General features: G+C 41.9%; 1 protein-coding gene across 8 annotated transcripts in view; it reads right to left on the bottom strand.

Moving 5' to 3' along the window:
• Positions 1–22,313, bottom strand: part of ank2b (ankyrin 2b, neuronal) — an 876,340-nt gene that overhangs the window by 101,354 nt on the left and 752,673 nt on the right. For all 8 annotated transcript variants that reach the window (XM_078213593.1, XM_078213597.1, XM_078213634.1 and 5 more), the window contains 2 exons: positions 1,355–1,457; positions 782–873 (listed from right to left, as the gene is read on the bottom strand). In XM_078213593.1, the coding sequence (XP_078069719.1) occupies positions 782–873; positions 1,355–1,457 (195 nt within the window). The remainder of the gene's footprint in view (positions 1–781; positions 874–1,354; positions 1,458–22,313) is intronic.

Below are 22,313 nucleotides of genomic sequence, written 5' to 3'. Positions count from 1 at the left end.
ATTGACAGCCTTGCTTTTAAAAGTTTGTTCCTTCACTGGCAGATTATCTTTGGGACTGGTTGAATAACATAGGCAGCTGGAGTCTGGTATATTGGGTGCTCTATATCACTTGTTGAAATTTTGAGCAAGTGTTTAAAATACGTACAAATAATATTTTGATTTCAACAATTAATTTGAACATAATTTTAAAATGCAAATTTAAATTTTTGGAAAATTTATTGCGTCTCAGATGTCACCAGCTTCAGTCTTACCAACCACTTTGCAAAGAGAGAGAGAGAAATTAAGTGGTTAAAGTGGCAAATGTGAGAAAGTATACTAAATGGGATAGATGGTGTATGGTAAATTCTGCATTGGTATACAGAGTGGAGTGAGCTGTAGGGGCCTCACCTGAAGGACAAATGTGAGCCCAAAGCCAAAGTGGTACTTTCCATCTGCCTGCTCCATGTGAATGAAGAGCCCTCCTGCTAAGCCTGTCCAATCGCCAGCCCTAAAAGCTATATATCTCTCCAGTAAGCTACTTAGAGTGCATGGAATAAGATTATGAAAAATTATTAGGCCTTGAAGATATGCAAAAATAAAGTAATTTAAGGATGAAGCTTTTTTAAAAGCTAATTACTTAAATGTGAAAAATGCAAAATTAAAATGCATTTTAAAAGTCCTTGGACAGAGTGATATATTCCCAGTGAATGCAGGCTATCACATGCTATTTTCCCAGCTCCCCCACAAACACATGCACTCCCCTTTCTTCTCTGTACTTGCCAGATATATTTATAAATCTCACCCTGAATGGATTGGACTGGAAGAAAGAGCCACATTGTCCAAGTTCTCTACTTCCCATGATGAGTCCTTGTCAGGGCCTTTGGCCAGAGCTACCTGCAATTTCAAAGAAACACATGTAATTATTGATGAGACTGTCTCTATGAATAAAGTCTGAACTATGACACATGCTTAAAATAATTTATTGATAATATTTAATTTCAAAATATATGGAAATGTAAATGGATGCATATTGTAAACTTCTCATTCTAAGTACGTATTAAAAATCTTACCAATAAAAACCAATTAATACTGAATTTGTGTTACATTTTATAGCAAAACACAATACACAAGTGCTACTTTATTCCTTAGTTTTTCAATCTCAAAAGAAGTAACAAACACGTTGTCCAAGAGAAATTCTTGAATAAAACTAAGAAGAAGTCATTCTTATCAGATGCAGAGCAAAGAGGAATCTTTTTTTTATTAGTGAAAATACTGCATGTAGTTTAATAATTGACAAGGGAAATCTAAGGCATAACTATGCATTAAAGTCGCAAATGTGCTGTTCAAACTGTATCAAAGGTGCAATTTTGCATACCTGGCTACTTGCAGCTGTGATTAATTCTTCAATCATGGCACTGTCCCTCTGGTATGGGCCATGGCTTGGTGTGTTGGACCTGTCTGAACTGAAGGATCGCAGGCTGATGGGTTGGCCGGTTGCAATGGAAATGCAGCAGCATAAAGGTGATATAATGGGATGAGCAGGAGAGTGAAGAAAGCATGCTATTAGCATATTATGCAACTTCCAGGGGAGTGGGAGTTAATAAATAAAAATAAAGTAGGGCCAATGGCAGCATTCATTAAATTCAAGGGACAAAATATTCAATCCCTAACTAGTTCAAAAAGTCAAAATAAAAAGTCCCCACAAACCAGCTTAATATAATGATGGAGCATTTAAACTGAGTGAAGAATAAATTCTGATCTCCTCTCCCAAATAAGCCATATATGAAATGCTTAACACAATTATGGTATATTTTGCTTTCCCTTCTATCAGAGCAATCAAGATATTCTAAAAGTGAGTGGGGAAAATGACTGAAGAATCAGACTATTTTATATGCAGCATTATCCAACACAAAGCCATCACTGTGCATCAGATAAAAAGATCGAGTTAGCACCTCCTCTACTTGAAGATAATGCTTTAATTATTCAAACTATGACTGATGTAAAAAATCTGAAGACTTTAAAGGGGATATTAAAAATCAACCCCAAGAATCCCAAGGTAGTAATGAGAAAACTCGCCTCTGGCTTTATATAAAGCTGTTTAGCAATGTAAACACTGACCATTCTGTGCAAACCCCTGGAAGGTACATTGAGGCAAGTAGTGGTCAGTCACATAAATCTTACAGTAATGTGACTACGCTGTGTTCCAAAAGGTCTGCAGAAGCTGGTATTAATTATAAGCAGATTTCAATGGGTGCAGTTATAATTATCTTCAACCCTTTAAGTTCACACAGGTCTACTTAAGTCACATTAGAAAGAGGTCAAGTAACATCAGACATTAAAATAAGAAACTACAGAAGTTGATCAAGTTGAATTGCTCACAATGACTCATAATGAGTTCCAATATCATATGATGTGTGCTAAAAAATAAAAAAAACTTGGGCCCAGATTTTCGCCACGATGCACAGGATTCTCTGTCCTGTCCTAAAACGCGGCATTTCCCATATTTGCAGGGGTGAGATTGGAGTCAGTCTGGGTTTGGGTACACACAATTCGCAGGCCATTTGGGAGGGGTAAGGATAATGGATGGAGGGTGGGGAGCATGGATGGCATGAGTTGGCACTAAGTTAGCTTGGAGGGTATGGGGGCAACGGGAGCAGATAGAGAGGCATGGGTTGGCCTACCGAGTGATGGGGGTAGAGAAGGGTTATGATTTTGTGTAGTTTGGCATGGATAGAGGATAGCAAATGCATGGAGGTGTGAGCACTGGAGGGATATTTTTATTTTATTTTTGTAAATTTTCAAAACCGTGTTGAGCCTCGCACCCAGACTGCCTCGGCACCTAGCAGCTTCCATGTTCATTCCAGGGTCACCTGCCCCAACTCCTATTTCAGTCTACTTTCTCCGACCAAAATATCCAACCTGAAGGCAGCCAATTTTAAAGGTCAAGTTCACCAAGCTGGGGAATCTCCCGACTTGGTGAACCTGATCCTGGGATGAAAATCCAAGCCTTGGAGTAAGAAAGGAATCAAATGAACCAGTTTCAATCAAAAGGTAGAAGGAGGCTTGTGTAATAATGTGCCAGGGAAGCCCACATAAACTGGCAGGGGATTCAAGCAATAATTACATATGTTTCTTGGGGCGGAGGAATTGAGTGCTATTTTGAGAAGTAAGGCAGCTAAATTTAAGATGAATTAAAAATGGACAAACGTATTGGGCCCAATAACTATTTTCTCATTCTCAAATATTCCTAGGCCCCTATTTTATCCTCAGTGTCACTGCCTTGTTGCCTGTCTTCCCTTTGGCCATATGTTTTTGCTTTTTTAATCCATCTCTGTCCTTTCACCTTCCTTCTGTTGTCTACTCATTATTCACTTGGAAAATTTCCCTGTATTTGAAATGCACTATAGTAATATAAGTAGTCTCTGTCACTTAATCCAGTCAACATTTTAGTAATAAGTTTTATTTCAGTGAGATAGTACCGTATATAACTCAGATACTGTAGAACCTAATTTATAACTTTGGTATTGGTTGAGGAGTCACCTTGCTTTGTTTCCCCAGTCCAAACTCTATAACTGTTCATGATTCCCATCCTGAAATGCATTTTCAAACTCTGCATAGCTGGATGGGATGTTTTGGCTCTTCCCACCAGCAGGATCTTTTGGTCCCGCTGAAGGCAAACCCCCACCATGGATTTCCTGGGGAGTGGATTCAATGGGAAATCCCATTGGTAATGGTGGGACTAGAAGATTCCGTCATTGGCGAGCTGCCTGCTGCAGTTGAAAAACATGCTGCAGAGGGGCGAGAAAACCCACCCACTTACTTTGCAATTATTGGCAGAAGTGTGCCCTCTTGCTACATCTATTTTCTCATAATTTTAGAACATAAAACATAGAAAAAATACAGCACAAACAGGCCCTTCGGCCCACAAGTTGCGCCGGTCATGTCCCTACCTACCTAGGCTTATATATAGGCTTACCTATAACCCTCAATCCTATTCAGTCCCATGTACTCATCCAGAAGTCTCTTAAAAGACCCTATCGAGTTTGCCTCCACCACCACTGACGGCAGCCGATTCCACTCACCCACCACCCTCTGAGTGAAAAACTTACCCCTGACATCTCCTCTGTACTTACTCCCCGGCACCTTAAACCTGTGTCCTCTGGTAGCAGTCATTTCAGCCCTGGGAAAAAGCCTCCGAGAATCCACCCGATCTATACCTCTCAACATCTTGTACACCTCTATCAGGTCACCTCTCATCCTTCGTCTCTCCAAGGAGAAAAGACCGAGCTCCCTCAGCCTATCCTCATAAGGCATGCCAACCAATCCAGGCAACATCCTTGTAAATCTTCTCTGCACCCTTTCAATCATTTCCACATCCCTCCGTAATGAGGTGACCAGAACTGAGCACAGTACTCCAAGTGGGGTCTGATGAGGGTCTTATAAAGCTGCATCACTATCTCCCGACTCCTAACCTCAATCCCTCGATTGATGAAGGCCAGCACACCATACGCCTTCTTACCCACCTCCTCTACCTGCGAGGCCGATTTAAGAGTCCTATGGACCCGGACCCCAAGGTCCTTCTGATCCTCTACACTGCTAAGAGTCTTAACCTTGATATTATACTCCTCCATCCCATTTGACCTGCCAAAATGGACCACTACGCATTTATCTGAGTTGAAGTCCATCTGCCACTTCTCCGCCCAGTCTTGCATCCTATCTATGTCATGCTGCAGCTTCTGACATCCCTCCAACCTATCCACAACACCACCAATCTTCGTGTCGTCGGCAAACTTACCAACTCATCCCTCCACTTCCTCATCCAGGTCATTTATGGAAATGACAAACAGCAAGAGTCCCAGAACAGATCCCTGGGGCACTCCACTGGTGACCGACCTCCATTCAGAAAAAGACCCATCTACAACCACTCTCTGCCTTCTGCAGGCAAGCCAGTTCTCAATCCACAAGGCAACAGCCCCTTGGATCCCATGCCCTCTCACTTTCTCGAGAAGTCTTGCATGGGGGACCTTATCGAACGCCTTGCTGAAGTCCATGTAAACCACATCTACCACAGAAACCACATTTTCTGCCCCTTTGCCCCCACATATTTTCAGGGTACTGTGTGCATGTTGGAGCATGATTCTGTGGGCACTCACAGTGCTCCAGTTCCACACCCAAGTCAGCTTATTTCATGTTTGAGCTGTATATGGGTATCAGCTGTGCAATTCTGGAGGACACCATGGCTGAACCCAATTCTCTCACATGGTATGGATATCATTGGACATGGGACCAAATCAACAGTCTGGAGACCTGGACTCAAATGAAATACAAGTGCTGCACCCCAACTCAGCACAGAGTGGAAATCTTACTGAGAACTTGGGCCAAATTTTGTCACCCTGACACAAGGTAAACATGCAATCTAGGATCATAAGCAGGCTACTCAGCCCCTTAGGTATGCTCCACCTTTCAATAAGATTGTGATTGATCTGTTTGTGTTTCAACTTCCGCATTCCCATTTACCCCTGATAAACTTTGATTCCCTTATCTAACAAGAATCAATCTACGTCTGCCTTAAAAATATTCAATGATCCTGCCTCTACTGCCTTCTCAGACAAAGAGTTCAAAGTTGCACATCCCTTAGAAAGAATTCTCTGAGTCTCTATCTTAAAAGGACAACTCAATTTGCCACATTCACCTTGTCGAGACGTTTCAGGATCTTATATACTTCAACCATGTTGCCCCTCACTCTCTGAAATGTCAGTGGAAACAAGCCCAGTCTGTCCAATCTTTCCACATAAGACAACCCCTTATTCCAGGTTTCAGTCCAGTAAACCTTCTCTGAACAGCCTACAATGCATTTAATTAATGTACCTGCGTACTAGACATGTACTAGAGCACCTAGATCCCTACAACGGGTCAGGGGAAAGAGGCAGGAAAAATTGGAAGTCTGAAACCAAGACCTAATTCCTGCCAGAGTCGCTATTTTGATAAGCATGGGAAACGTGGAGGGTCATAACCCAATGTGCATGAAACAGGCATCAAGACTTCCATACTGTTGCCTACCTCACTTTTGCACCTCATTGTGTTTGACATTTGCAATGAGGATAGTGGGTTTCTGAAACCTGTGTGCATCATGTCAGGTCAGTGTGTTCATGAACCATGGAGGAAGACTGTTCTGGAATTGGGAACATTTTGACAGGAAGGTTTAAAAGTTGTTGGCAACTTTACATGTCAAAATTAAATGCTGTATGATAATTTAAGTATATTTTTAATACAATGATTGATGATAGAGTTCTGTTCTTAAATGGCAAGTGACCAATACATTGACCAGCATTGTGAAAATACTCAGATACATTAGAACACATTATTCACTGGATAAAGTGTTCCTCTGCATTCAAAAGTTCTTACTGTGTTTACCCCAGTCCAACGCCGGCATCTCCACATCATTCAAAAGTTTTGACATTCAAATTTTAGTGTCTCATTTGGACCCTGTGATTTTATTTACATTGATTCAGAGCTCAGCTATTTGTTGAATCTTGTAACTGGCTGACCAGATTGCTGTCTTTTTTGGTTGAGGGCCAGCCATCTATTGAACCTTTGAAATAATGGAACCATGGACTTTGAATGGTTGTGTTTTGTTTAATAGTCTCATTAACATTTCAAATACTTCACATTGTTATCATTGGGCTCATGAGTTCTGTCCATAGTGAATAGTAGGTGAGTGGGTATGAGAAGCATGGAAGGGCCATGGGGGATATGAAGGGGACATGGGGCTATCAAGGAGGCATGGGGCTGAGAAAGTTGGTGAGATTGAGGGCAGTGAGAGGTGAGGTCCCAGTGAGCAGATGTGTGCCTTCTAACCTGCTTGTCTCGGATTCCATTTACCTCTATTCCAGCCTCAGGCCTGTTTCTGGAGGCAGTGGATCTGACTCCAAGGCCATCTCCGTCATCTCACCATGAAGATAGCTTGGATGTGCACTATCAATCGGGAGATGGGATCTCGACATTGGGAAATAGTCCGACTTGTGATTCCTGCCTCAAAGGGGAAAATCTGGCGGCTTATGTTCATATAACTTACTATCATCAGGAATACCTTTAATAGTACACATGGGAACTGTGTTTAAAAACTGTTCAAATATATTGAGAACTGCTTTGGAAGCTCTAACAGTCATTAACTGTTCTGTCAAGGTATTACAAATCAATATTTCACAAAATGCACGGATTTCCAACACAGAAACAAACTATACAGCCCAACTGATGCCCATGCTCCACATAAATCGCCATCCACTCTTTCACTTAACCCTATCAGCATAATCTTTTATTTCTTTCTCCATCATACATTTATCCAGTTTCTCCTTAAATGCATCTATGCTATTCACTTTAACTATTCCTTGTGATAGAAAGCTCTACATTCTAACCCGCTCTCTGGATAAAGGTATCTCGCCTGAATTCTTACTGTATGTTTTAGTGATTATCCTACACTTATGAGCTCTAGTTCTAGAACCCCGAAAGTGGAAACATTTTCTCTACATCTCCTGTTCTATACATCTCCTGTTCTAGAGTGATGCAAAAACACCTTGAAGGGCAATTTTATTTTTTAGCGCCTGCGCAGAAGCTGAAATCAATTAAACAATTGTTCTACAAAGGGAAGGTAATTTGCCAGATTGCCTGCCACAAAGTGAAGCAAATTACATTTCCTACGTTTAGACTTGGATTTCATTCCAATGGAACAAAAGGGTTACATTTGGCCAAAGATAATAGTTCTGAGGATTTACAGTACTGTTTTAAGTCTTTGCAACAAATGATTTGTAAAACACTAATTCCGCTGATCAGCCAAGTTACATTGTTCTGACTGCCACATAATTGTTTTTTTCATCAGTGTCCACTCTGCCATAACAAGCCACTTCATTTGCTTATACTATTATTAAATTTTAATGTGAAAGAATGCTTTCTCATCTAACATAGAATGGTTATTTCAGACACTAAGAAATATGATTGCATCTAATAATTTTGAGAAATGGGGAAGTTTGGAGAGAATATTTTTGGTTGAAAGTGCACTTCGATTTGATAGAGGCAAATATTATCAGGAGATTTATACTTCGGTTTCCTTTTTTAGAAAAAGGTTTTCTTATTTCAATGGGGAATATTCCCTTGAGTTGAATTTCCCTGCTAGGCTACTCCAGTGAGATCACCACATTAGCATTCCCATACATCCTACAAGAGGAAACAGCGGAGTCTGCAACTTAGAGTAGTTCCAGGGCCCCTCAACTTCAGGGAACCATACTAGCCTTGGGGAATGCAAAATGCATGAATTTCTGGGTCTAGACAGCTAGCTCTCAAGCCAATTTGAAGTCAAATTGACCACCGCATGTAGAGCAAATTACATTGGCGATATCACTGCAACTGACGATCAGTAAAATTATTTTTAAAAATTCATACACATTCCAATACCACTAACAATTTATTCTCTGAATTTGAACGGGTTTCAAAAAGATGCTGGTGTAGGAAGGGCTGAGTCAGGGGAGGCCCAAGGATTCTCTTGCTTTGCCCAACCCCCAAGGAATCCTCAGGAAGAATTAGCATCTTATTTTTATTTACCATAGCCTTCTCTGGCCACTCTCCCGCAACCCACTGGGTTTTTCTGGTGGTCTTGGGTGAGAGTGGCTCCATCAATTCTTCGTTAATATCACACTGTGAAGCCGAAGGCAACCTTCCCCTGACAGTATCCACTTATACCTTACAAAGAATTTTGAACCCAGTGTTCAATAGATCAGCTTACATCAGATTCAACAGTCAAATATACATATCACAAGATATTAGTCAAAATATATAAAATAATCAAATCACAATCAATAATTTGTGCCACTGAAAGGCAAGTGTTCCTTTTGTTTCTCTTTCTGATGGATTTTTTTGTTGCCTCAACATTTGGGTTGAGATTACTTGTAATATTTCCATGTTACATTTACCTCGAGTGACTCAAGTACAAATGTGTTCTTAAAGGGTTAAGCATATGCATTGCTCTTTCAAGTCTAAAGATAGCAAGTTCAGCGATGAAGATGTAAGGGAAAACTGAAGCTTTTCTCCCAGAGTTCTGTATTACCTTAATTTGGCAGCTAAATAAGTCAGAGCAACAAAACCTACGTGGTTGGATTCGGTATACAGTCTATGTGACATGACAAAAGGTTATAAATGAATTCAAAAATCATAATGTAATCAGTTTTCAGAGGATGTTATTAAAGCTTGTATAAAAAAATAAAATGTCAATGTCTATAAAATAACATTCATAATTTCTATTAATCACAATATATTGTAATGTCTAATCCTTCACAGGCAAGCAGTACATCAGAGACAGCAGTAATAGCACAAACAGTAAAATAGGTGATCACAGTAAACAGTAAATAGATGTGACTGCTAGCAAAATGCAAAGAAAATCATATTTAGAATTTTTATAACAAATACCTGAAAGAGGAAAACAAATTGTGTCTCTGCAGCAAGAATGTATTCCTAAAAATATACACCCAGCAACCCACTGGCAGAGGAAGAAAAATATAAAATCATAATCAAGCTTCGACTCGCCTCCCATATCCCACCCCCATTTTGTCAATCAGTGGTAGATTCCAGCTGAATAATCCAGGCTGCTGAATCTCAGGCCAGCAGTCACAAGAAAAAAGAAGCTAGTAATGGCAGCTGTTTCAGCATTATTACGGTCTCGTAGACCTAGCTTGGTGTGAGCAGCTTAGCAGTGAACATAGGAAAACACCAAAAGAAAGCAATGCAGCCGTGAAAGCAGTTCCAGTGCACCAGATGAATGTCTCGAACCCCAGCCCCAAGCAGAATTCCATATCGGCAAGAGTGGATGAAAGACACTGCCACAGCATTGTGACATTACTCTTGTGTCAAGGACCACCTACCTGTTTACACCACTGTGTGGAAGCATACGAAAAGGAGAGGGAAAACAGCAACAATGAAGGGAGAATGACAGAACAATGGCAAAACTATGCTCTCTTTCACACCCACACATGCAGATGTACACAGAACAATATGTTAACAGGCAGATAAAAACTTCTAATGTAACATCAGAGTCATTCCTTTTATCACATTTATCAGAACAATTAGAAGAATTAGAAGGACATGGACTTATTTTTTAAAGAAGCTCACAGTATCGCATCAGAAATGAACAACATTTTACTGACATATTGATACAATACATACACAGTGCATGAAGAAGAAAATAAATTTAGATGTTTAATTAGTTAAAGACATGATTAGCAACTGGAACGAGTAATATCCATTGCCTCTTAATTTTACATGCAGCTTGGCTCCATGCCAAATGCAAAACAGGATACTTCTAACAATTCTCTCCTCAATAAATGTTAAAGCAATTAATTATTTTGAGTTAAGTATTTTCTCCATATATTTATTTTCTTTTTGTCTCCACATTATAACAGGCTTGGTTGAGAGGTTGCAAATTTCTTCGAATACTTATCAATGCCACTGAAAAAATGGCCCAGAACTTTTTCACCTCTTCAGTGAGGAACTGTTTAGCTCCTAATTTCTTCTTCTACCCAACAATAAGAAATTATCTGCATAAATATTTTTGCATTTTGCATACTTAAATGTGCCAAAATCCTTCATAGCCATCCAATTACTTTTGAAATGTAGTCATTACATTAGCCGTGTCGATAACCTGCACTCAGGTGGCTGTACAGCTGGTTTGTGAGGCGGAGCGACGCCACCAGTGCGGGTTCAATTCCCATATTGGCTGAGGTTATTCACAAAGGCCCACCTTTTCAACCTTACCCCTCGCCTGAAGTGTGGTGACCCTCAGGTTAAATCACCACCAGTCAGCTCTCTTTCTCTCTCTCTCACACAAAGGGGAGAGCATATGGGTCCTCTGGGACTATAGCAATATTTACATTTTGTGTAGATAAATGCAATAGCGATATGTACACAGGGAACTCCAACAACAATCAAATTAATGATCAGCTAAGCTGTGTTTGGTGTTTGAGGGGTAAATATAGACAAGGCCACCAAAAGAACACCTCAACTCTTTAAATCTCTCATGACGACTTGAGCACGCAGATTGGGCCTAATCCAATAAACAGTATTTCCAACAACAACAACTTGCATTTATATAGTACCTTTAACATAATAACATTTATCAAGGCACTTCACAATAGCATTGTAAAGTAAAATTCCAGAGCTGAGGGCCAAGATTAAAGTTTATTTATTAGTCACAAGTAAGGCTTACATTAACACTGCAATGAAGTTACTGTGAAATTCCCCTAGTTGCCACACTTCGGCATCTGTTTGGGTCAATGCACCTAACCAGCACGTCTTTCAGACTGTGGGAGGAAACCGGAGCACCCGGAGGAAACCCAAGCAGACATGGGGAGAGCGTGCAAACTCCATACAGACAGTGACCCAAGCCGGAAATTGAATCCGGATCCTTGGCGCTGTGAGGCAGCAGTGCTAACCACTGTGCCACCGTGCCGCCCACTAAAGGCACAACCATTAGTGGTACAATGATTAAAATCAGAGATTCAGGAGAGGTCAAAATTAGATGAGTCCAGATATCTTGGAGGGTTGTGAGGCTGTAAGCGATCCAGAGATAAGGGGGATGAGGTTATGGAGGGATTCAAAAACTCAGCGAAGAATTTTAACATTAAGACTGTTGGAAATAAAATTTGTGGTGAAGATTTGTAAAAGCTATTCAACCTGGGGGAGCATTCATCGTTTAAATGAAGTACGGAATGCAGTTTGCTGTAGGCAGTTGTACAGAAACTGACTAAATTTTACCAGCATACATGTGAAGGCCAAAAAGCTTTTCAAGCCAAAATAACCTGTTAAAAGCTTCAGGTTGTTGTTGTTTGCTGATGGGTTGTGATAGAAAATTGCTCTTTTAAAATATGGAATATTTAGCGAGAGGCTCAAATGTCATAAAATCCTTAAGTTGGAACCAATGAACAGACCAGTTCAAAGCTGTGTTACTTGGTGAAATTTTATATTTTCATAAATATACAAAGAACATGCAGACATAGGGTAGATTTTCATCTTCAGGACAAGTAGTGAGAGTTGGAAAATCTCCCGGCTTGGCAAGCTCACTCCTGGAGAAAGCGCCTGTGAAGGGCTGGATTTCTGTTCTAAGGAGGTGAGTGCTAACTGGAGTTGAGTCTGCTGCCCCTGGAAAGAGTTTGGAGACAGTTACCGGGACTGATGGGTGCCAAGGAAGGTCTGCTAAAAGACGTACCTCAGTGTTCTGGGACTTTGACCCAGTTACAATAAAAACAAAAAACTGCCCTCTAGCCCTCAGCCACATACAATACCCATGTCCTTTTCATGCCAACTCATGCCCCCCACCCATCCCCAGTGGCGACTGATAGTCTCCATGCCAACCTTTCCCCCTTCACCCTCCACCTGGCTTCTCATCTCCTCAATGTCAACCTATGCTCCTTCACCCACACCCCCAACCTATGTTCCTGCATCCATCCCCCAAAAAAGCATTCATTCATAACCTTTCTGCAGAAAACTTCTTCGGACTATAATTCTATTAAAGTAGCAATCAATCAGCCGTTTAAAGTATCAAGAGTAGAAACTGTAAGCACTTGACACCTCTATCTTGTGTAAATAAACATTGTGCAATTGAGAAACAGATCCAAGATAACTAATAAATCTAAGTTAAAAAGCTGTCAATCAAACAATGTTTCCCTTGGGTGTGGTACACTAGTTTAAACAGACTGAAGGATGTCTGGGCTCTCAGCCAAGAATACATAATGAGGCTTGGGTTGAGTAGCATAGGTCTTACTCATGTCCTGCAAGCCAGCCTTTTAAACTTATCTTTCAAAAGGTTTCGCCATCCAGACAATGGTTCAGACACCCCTGAGGGGCCATGAACCACAGCTTATTGAAAAGCTGGCCTATCTGCATGAAAACTGCAGAGTTCCAGGAAACACCCATCCCTGGAATAGAGCTGGCTAGCTCAGGAGTGCAAGGTTTGGGCTTGTGACCTTCACCAGCCTGTACCCTTAATCCACTGTAGTGAAAATTAGGTGTCAGGAATGGGGCTAGGTCTTGGAATTGGGTACTGGTGGTCATTTTTAAAAGTTCATGGAGTGGAAAATACAGCTGGTAATACCTGGCCTGAAATGTTGTAAAGATGCTAATTAGGCTGTTTTAAGTATTCTACAGAATGTTTTGCAATGCACAAATGGGCATTGACTGATGATGTTAGAGTTTGTCTTCTTTTGAAATGTAAAGAAACGAGAAGCAATATTTTTTTCTTTGCTTTATCAGATGACTCTTTATTTAATTCACCAAGCAATAACTTGTAAGAAGTCAATCATTTGAGCAGCTCAGATTATTTAGTTATCTTGGTGGTCCCGAAATGTTTGTGATCAAGAAAGGAAGCTGCTGTTGTTTATACTGATAATGATTTAAATACATCTATAGCATCCAAAAGAGAATGAAAATTACTAAAGGAATCATAAAACAAATGTACATCTACAGAGCAGACTCTCTAATATTGTGTTTAAACAAAGAATTAGATGCCTCATTGGACAAATGTAGCTTAAGCTGGATTTTGATAGGACAGTGTGAGTCTGTCAATGAAATATCTCATCGACTTTGGAAAGAAAGGTATTAAGATTGCTGCAAAGAACAATTAAGTGCAATAGCTAGACAATTTGGTCAGCTGTTGAAGAATACAAATGCCAGGAGGTTGATTGGGTGATCATATGTATAACTCCTTGTTACTTCTGTCACCGAAGGCGGGCACAGGTAATGTTTTCAAGCGTTAGTCTGTTTGTCTATTATTAATAGATCTCAAAATCTAACATGTGGGTTTCAATGAAACTTGATACATGAACAAGGTACGGCTCAAGGAAGAACAACTTAGTATTTGGCAAAGATGCCGATCCAAATCTGAATCTTGGAGTGTTTTAAAAGAGCTATCTGTTAACATGGGAAATAAGGCGGATTGACATTCTTTGTAGAATATTTGGGGTTATTTGATTTAAAATATTGTGCACTGTTTTAGAGTGTTGTGGATTGTCTCAAAGGTTTTGGTGCAATCTCTCAAACTGTGCGTTTATTGGATGTGGATTTGCTTGAAGCCTCCGCAGTGGGATGAAAGTTCTTAATAAAAAGATTTCTTTTTCCAGCTTTCTTGTTACAGAGAATCAACCAGGCAGGGATTACATAGAAACATAGAAACCCAACAGTGCAGAAAGAGGCCATTTGGCCCATCGAGTCTGCACCGATCACAATCCCACCCAGGCCGTACCTCTATATCCCTACATATTTCCCTGTTAATCCCTCTAACCTATGCATCTCAGGACACTTAGGGGCATTTTTTAGCATGGCCAATCAACCTAACTCGCACATCTTTGGACTGTGGGAGGAAACCGGAGCACCCGGAGGAAACCCACGCAGACACGAGGAGAATGTGCAAACTCCACACAGACAGTGACCCAAGCCGGGAATCGAACCCAGGTCCCTGGAGCTTCAAGATTAGCTTCAAGAAAGAGCTGTATAACTGTAATAATGCTGAGTTAACACAGTGTGGTGGGTGCATATGCCCTACTGAGTGTCCTCTTTACTTGTCAGGTATTTGTAACTAACTGGTATAATGCTAATCTGTGTACTGTATTGTTAACTATGTATTCATACTAAACCTAATAAAGACATTTATGATTAATTTGGGCTTTGAGTATTTTCTTATGGGATGGAATTTAATGCCCCCTCCCCAGAGACAAATTCTGAGATGCCATGAGGGTGGGGGGGGGGGGGGGGGGGGGGGATCCTGCCATCTTCCCGCCTCCTCCTGATTAAGTCCAGGGTGGGCGGCCTTCCTGCCCAAAGGCCAATTATGACTTTAAATGGACACTTAAGGGCCTCATTGTGCCACATTTGTTATCAATCAGCGACAGGCAGATCACCCAAAAAACCTTGTTGGGTTTGCCTGCAGCCTTCTAGGGGAAGGCCCCTTATTCAAACACCAATTGACAGACGAGAGACCCAACACTTGGAAGCTGGAGCCTGTAGAAAGCCAGCCCCTTGTCCGTGCTGTTGACTTTCTTCTCCCAGCCAGAGCCCTTCCCTGGGAACACCATCCTTCCGGGAACTCCTTCCTTCCCCACTTACCTGTCTCTGGAATAGCCATCTCCGATCTTCTCGGTAAGCACCAGTCCAATCTTTGCAGTTGGCACTACTGGTATTGCAAGGCTTCTGGCCTCTGATTGTTCAGCAGTTATTGGGGGCAGGTTTTCTGCCTCAATTCAGTGGGAGGCTCAATATTATCTAGCTACGGAATAGTACCTGGCTTCCTGTGGAAAGATATCGGTGGGTTGAACTTACATCTCTGCCACTAAATTCTGACCACTATTTCTCATAATTCTCATGTCCAATTAGTAGAGTAACCTGTCAGGAGTAGAGGTCACATCTTACAACATGTTGCTTGACCAGAAGCCAGTGTATGTCAATGAGCAGTGGGATGATTGGTGAACAAGACTTGGTGCAAGTCAGGACACGGACAGCAGAATTTTTAAATGCCTTAAACTTAGGAGGGGAGAAATCAGCCAGGAATGCATTGGAATAGTAAAGCCAAGATGGTGGCACAGTGGTTAGGGGGTGGCACAGTGGTTAGCACTGCTGCCTCACAGCACCAGGGACTGGGTTCAATTGTGGACTTGTGTGGCTGTGTGGAGTTTGCATGTTCTCCCCGTGTCTGTGTTGGTTTCCTCCCACAGTCCAAAGTTGTGTAGGTTAGGTGGATTAGCGCAGGGTTACAGAGATAGGGTGGAGGGGAAACCTGGCTAGGATGCTCTTACGGAGAGTCGGTGCAGACTCAATGGGCCGAATGGAGGGTTTCTGTGGTTCTAGGTAACAAAGACATTGGGCAGAATTTTCCTTTTTTTCTGGCAGAGTGGAGCAGCGGGCGGGAAAAATGGTGAGGAAACCACCAGCTTCATCAAGAGCCTTCTCGTGACTTTGAAATTTGTAAGATTTCAGAGAAAGGCACTCTGTTACTATGTTGTCAATTCTCCAGGCCAACAGACAACCTTCTGAGAGTAATTTAACTCCTTTGCATCTGCTCCCAATTCTGAAAGGGTTTGGAATCAGGCAAATATGCCAAGTTCTATTTTTGGAGTAAGTTGATTGTCAAGGGATGACGCTGCAGAATAAAGCCGAGGGGACAAGCAATACTGGAAGCCTTGTGGCTCCAAATACGATCTCAACACAAGGTGTACAAATAATCTAGTAGCTGTCCCACAGGGTAGGCCACCTTTGTGGATCACACTCACCTCCCTCTCTGTCACCACCCTCTCAATTCCATGAGTGTTCTGGCTTTGTGACACTGGTTCACAGAGAAGCCAGAATTGCTTCCAATGAAATATCGGTGAGATCATGGTCATCCTGTTTTGTCCATATCCTATCTCCTGTTCGATCCTTTCCAACTGTTCACTCAGCCGACATTCAACAATGTGCAACAGCCTTGGTGTCCTATTGAATTCTAAGCATCCAAATCCAGCCTATCATCCACTTGGCCTATTCCATCTCTACTAGTGCTCACCTCTACCTCCAATCTCACTCCCATCACCATTGAAACCTTCATCATTGTTTTTGCCAGTTCCAGACTCAATGGGCGGAATTTACCCAAGGCCTGTTGGCGAGTTCAATGGTGAGCATCCGTTGTATCATTCGGCTTGATAGTTGACAAAAGTGAAGGGGTGGGTCCCATGATGTAACAAACTGAGCCCTGCTAGCAACTTAGTCTTCGGTGCCACTTATAAAGATTAATTTAAAGTAATCCCAATGCAGCAACAACCCTCTCCCCACCAGCGCTGGGAGAAGTGCCATGCATGACCCTCTCCCCCTCTCACCTTAACTCCTCTGGTGGGTTCTGCACACCAAGTGCACGCCATAGGAAACCTGTCATAATTCAAGGTGGCATGCCCTCATGCTGACGTGAATGGATTGTGTAACAGGGGTGTTATCAAGCGCAGAGGCCTGATATAAAGATTTTTTTTTTCCAGTTTTCCATTTGTCACAAAACACAACAAATCCCCAAAATCTAGTACAGTAGTGGCCATTATTCCATATAAACATTTAGAAAAGACATAAGCGAATATTCATATAAATGATTCCAATTATTAATCATTACAATTGTTGTTCTTGGCATCTCCTCTCATATTGATAAAGAAAGGATACAAAGAAGAATGGGGGATTTCACAACAGGACACAATCAGAAGCATATGGCCTCATGGTGCACACTCTCTTCCACAGGATAAGACACAGAACTACACAATATACAGGATCCCTTGTGGGGTGTTATGCAATAAACCAGGGCCTAAATCAACATCCCTGAAACTCCAAGGAACAAAAGGATAACCCAGAAAAAGGGGAACCTCAGGATACTGCCATCAGTACAAGATGTGGCGTACGCGCTCATGTACAGGAAACATTAAGCCAAGGATTCATGCGCCTCACCTGGGCTCGCAACACTCCAAACCTCCCTCCTCTCCAGTCTTATCAAAGGCACTGATGAGGCCCCCATCACCAGAAAACCTAAACCAATTTCCACCAAGGAAACCCCACTAACAAGGAGAAGATTGTCAAGACACCCATCAACAGGCTATTTAGGGGAGATATATGGCCCTCCTCCTCCTAACAAGACAAGGGAAACCCTCCAGGGAAACCCTCCAGGGAACCCCCGCCCCCCCCTCCCGGCAAGAGGAGCCCAAACCTGGAAGTCTGACATACTGGAAGTCTCCATATAAGACCACTTGGAGGAGGACACCTACTCTTCAAATCAGTCTAATCTCCAACCAAAGAGAGACTCCACAACACCGAACAAAAGCCACCTGAGTCGCACTCAGGCCCCACAACCAACTGGACATTACATTCCCAGGGGAACCAAGTCTCAGGAGAGAGACAGCAAGCAATCCAGAAGCTCCCAAAAGGGTACATCTCGTGGGAGGGTAACCCACTCTCCTGTCCGACGTACCCTCCACCTGACCCAGATAAACAGTTACGACTGCCCCAACCTGCTCAATGACACAGTAAAATAAAGGTCAACAAGCTAAGAATACTCACATCACTCTGATACATTGAACAAAGCAAATACCCCTTTCTCTAGTTACCCCAAAAGTGCCATTTAGGCCCTGCTATCAATGAGATTCAACCCATTTTCTCCCATCAGAGGAACCTCCAACAAGTGGATAATATGCCCACCATCCCTTCCATGAGCCAAGTAATTAAACAACCACTGCTGCCACTACTCGTGTAGCCAAGGCAATAAGGTTAGATATCCAAGGATAAGTCAGCTATGCCCGGGCATGAACGAGAGCATAAATTCCCCAATCCAAACAACACCAGAGACGCCAATGACATCAAAGGATCCAATCTTTTCCAAGATACATGATCAGTCTGTACTTTCTCAGGAAACAAGCAAGGATTGCCTAATCCCAAGATAAAAATGCAAAAGAAAAATGCGACCCCAATAGTCGTAATGAAGGATTTTCCTCACCCACAGCGAAAACTTATAAGGCTGTTTCAACCATTTCTACAAACCGCTAGCTGTGGTGCTACACATCTTATCCAAAAAATAGAGTGAAGGGTACTAAAAGTTGTACTCCCTCAGTGTAAATGCAAGGATTACAACACATAAAAGACAAAATGAAGCAGATAAATAAATACCACAAAATCTTCATGTCATACAACTAAATCTGTATACTCACCAGTGAAAAGAAGGAGACCCACAAACAATTAAAGGGAGGGCTCCCTTGTTCCACTGTCGGTGCATGCTGGTGATAAAATGCAAATTTTTTGTAATAGGCTTCCCCGTGTTGGACATTGTGATTCTCATTAAGTCATGAGAGGGGATAAGGACAATCGCAACAGGAAATTCCACCAGTGTTTTGTGTCTCGCAGGATTTTCTGCGCCTGGTTCTGATCCTTCCCACCAAAAATGGGATCAGAAAACTTACCCATTATTTTATTTGTATGGCTGGGGAAGCAATTCAATTTTGAGGTTAAAATTCTATTCAATGACTTCAGCTGATGCAGTGTAAATGGCTGTGGTGCTACCAGGGCAGAACTTCACTATGTGTATAGGCTGACTTGGGTGATCACAATCATAATGCTGTTTCTCATGTTCCACTTGTGGAATAAGTGGCCACACCGTCCATGGCCTATCCTCAAGCGATTGTGGGTTCCCCACATTTTCAGTGGAAGGTTGAAACCTGGCATTTCACCATTGGGGTCAGTTACCTCGTTGCTGTTCAAGAAGTTTGCAGTCAATCAAGAGGTGTGCCATCGAAAGTGTAGGGTATGGAGTGTGTTCCAACAGGGACTAATATACTTCATATGAGTTTGTGGGTTTTAATTTGAGGCCCTGTGCCAGTGCTTTATTAGCTGTCAGCTGGTGGTGTACTTTGAGGAGAGTATAATCAGGGCAAGTGAAACAGTGCACCGTGTTACCTCTGATGTCCCAGATGGTTTCTGCCAGTTTCCAGATAGATTCACTCCCATCGTCTTGCGTCTGATGTTCTGGAGGTGTTGCTACTAGGTCAATGTCCAGTCAAAAGTGATGCCAAACTCTGTTGGCATTAGGTCATGGCTGAGTGATCAGCCACAGAACTCAACATGAAGTTCTTCCCTGGCCTTTGAGCTGTCCAGCTGAAAGGCTGAAATGACAGTCATGACAGTGTTTAGTTTAAGTCTCCATTTTCTGAAGTTCTTTAGCCTGGAAAGCCAGGGCTAAGTCTTCAGAAAATGCAAAGAACCATGACTTTGTGCAAGGAAGGTCACTAGTATATATGTTGAAGAGAGTTAGTGTGAGGACATATCCCTTTGGGAGCCCATTGCTGGATAGATGTGGGCAGCTGATTTGGCTTCCAAAATGCACAAGGTACAGTCAGTTGCTGATGATGAAATTAATTATTGTAGGGTTTTCACACAGCAGATGACTTTGGAGAATTTTAGCAACACTGCATCATAAGCACAGGATAAGTCAACAAAGGCAATTTCTGGAAACTGCCTTTAACGCAAGGTCAGTGTTGAGATCTGCTGGAAGCAGTTGCGACCTCCACAAAAACCTGCCTGTTGAGGGAGCACAACTGCTTCAAGGGTGGGACTAGGACTTAGCAGGAGATCTTATATGGACTGAGAGCAGATCGATTTGGTGGTAACTGCATGGGTCATTGAGTGGTTTTCCTGGCTTAGTGATGGCCACTATCTTGGTTTAGTGCTAGATGTTTGGAATGGTGCTGAACCACGGATAACAGTAAACAGCTTTGCTAGCCACTTCCTTCCAATGTTCTTCAGGAATTCTGGGCAACTCCCATTTACTCCCAGCAAAGACATGAATGAGAGTTTCAGCAGCATATGAACAGAGGCAACAGCCTTGGAGGTGGTACTTGGAGGTGGCATTCAGTGATCCACCTTGGGGTCAAATATGACACCAAGGATTGTGAACAGTCTGGTTCAGCCTTGGACAGATACCGGGGGAAGGACTGAATTGGTAGCTAGGGAAGGGAATTTGAGTACGGACTGAACACAATAACTTCAGTTTTCTCAATAATTTAATTAGATGAAATTTCTGCTCATTCAGTACTGGTTGCCGGACAAGCACTCTGAAAAATTCAAGGAAGTGGAGGAATTGAGAGAGGTGGTGGTAGGATAGAGAGAGGTGTCCAGAATACATGTGAAAACTAATGCTGGATGTTGCAGAGTGGCAGCATTTAGGTGAGAAATAGAAGGGAGCCCAGCATAAACCCTTGGAGGACACCAGAAGGAATGGTGGAGGAGCACACAGCAAAACCATTGCAAGTTATAACTATAATTAGATGGATAAGAATGGAACCAGTTGAGTGTCATCCCTACCTGCTAGACAACAATGGAGAGGCAATGGAGGAGGATGGTGTGGTCAAACTTGTCAAAGACTGCAGACAGGTTGAGAAGGATGAGGAAAAATAGTTTACCTTTGTCACAGTCACATAGGATATTATTTGTGACTTTGATGAAAGTTATTTTGGTACTGAGTGATTCAAAGAAATTTACAACACGGGAATAAGCCATTTGAGCCATTGTTTCTGTGCTGACCAAGAAAGAACTATCCAGCTTTAACCACTTTTGGTTTACAGCCTTGAAGGTTACACAGCACTTCAACACCTCTCAGCCACCTGTTCCAAAGAAAGCTTGCACTTCAAGTTTTCTCTGTTCCTCTACACTTCAGTATTCTCTTGCCTTAGTTTCCCTTGCCAAATGCATTATTTTACACTTCTCCAGATTTAATTCCAGTTGTCACTTTGCTGTGCACTTGCCCAGTCCACTGATATCTCCCTGAAGTCTACAGCTTTCTTCCCCATGCATCATCCGCAAACTTATCAATTATACCCACTTACTTTTAAGTCTAAATCATTACACGTGCTAGGAAAAGCAAGGGACCTGATGCTGAGCCCTTTGAAATCCACTGGAAACAGCCTTGAAGTCAGTAAAACACCAGTTGACCATTATCCTTTGTTCCCTGCCACGTTTGGAGCCAATTTTGGACTCAGCATGCCATTTTCCTTTGAAGCTAATAGGCTTTTACTTTTCTGACTAGTCTGCTATGGGGACCAAGGCAAAACCCTTGCTACAATACACACAGATTACTTCAAATGTGCTCTCACAACCCTATTTGATACCTCCTCAAAAAAAGTAAGTTAATTTAGTCAGTCCAAAGCTTCCTTTAACAATCTATGCTGACAGTCCTTGATTAATCTGCGGCTTTCTAAATGATTAATAAAGTCCGTCAGAATGTTTTCAAATAATTTTCCCCCTTTATAGTTTAGGCTGATGGGCCTGCAATTAGTCAGTCTATCCCCATCTCCTGTTTTAAACAATGATACAACATTAGCAGTTCTGTAATCCATCACACCTGTAGCCAAAGGGAATTGGATTATGATGATCAGAGCTCCATTATTTCCTTTCTTGCTTCTCTTAACAGCCTGGGATACATTTAATATGAGCTTCATAATTTATCTCCTTTCTAAGATGTTAAACCCCTCAATAGTTTTTTCTCACTCTGTTTATAACATCTAATATTTCACATTGCTCTGCATTGCCCTCTTCTCATTTGTGAACACATTTGCAAAGTATTCATAACAACCACACTCGCACATTCTGTCTTCACACACAGGTTGCATTGTTGGCCTCCAATAGACCTTGCTCTTTGCTTAGTTATCGTCTATATTTATAGCACATTTTTGCTTTGATTTTACTTGTAAATATTTTTCCATGTCCATGCTTTGCTTTCTGAAATTCAGTTTTAAGTTTATCCCGACATTTCCGATTTT

Source organism: Mustelus asterias, chromosome 1 (assembly GCF_964213995.1).
Source record: "Mustelus asterias chromosome 1, sMusAst1.hap1.1, whole genome shotgun sequence".
In the NCBI taxonomy this organism is placed as follows: Eukaryota; Metazoa; Chordata; class Chondrichthyes; order Carcharhiniformes; family Triakidae; genus Mustelus; species Mustelus asterias.
The sequence above is the reverse complement of the archived record's forward strand: the minus strand, read 5'-3'. Positions and strand labels throughout refer to the sequence as shown.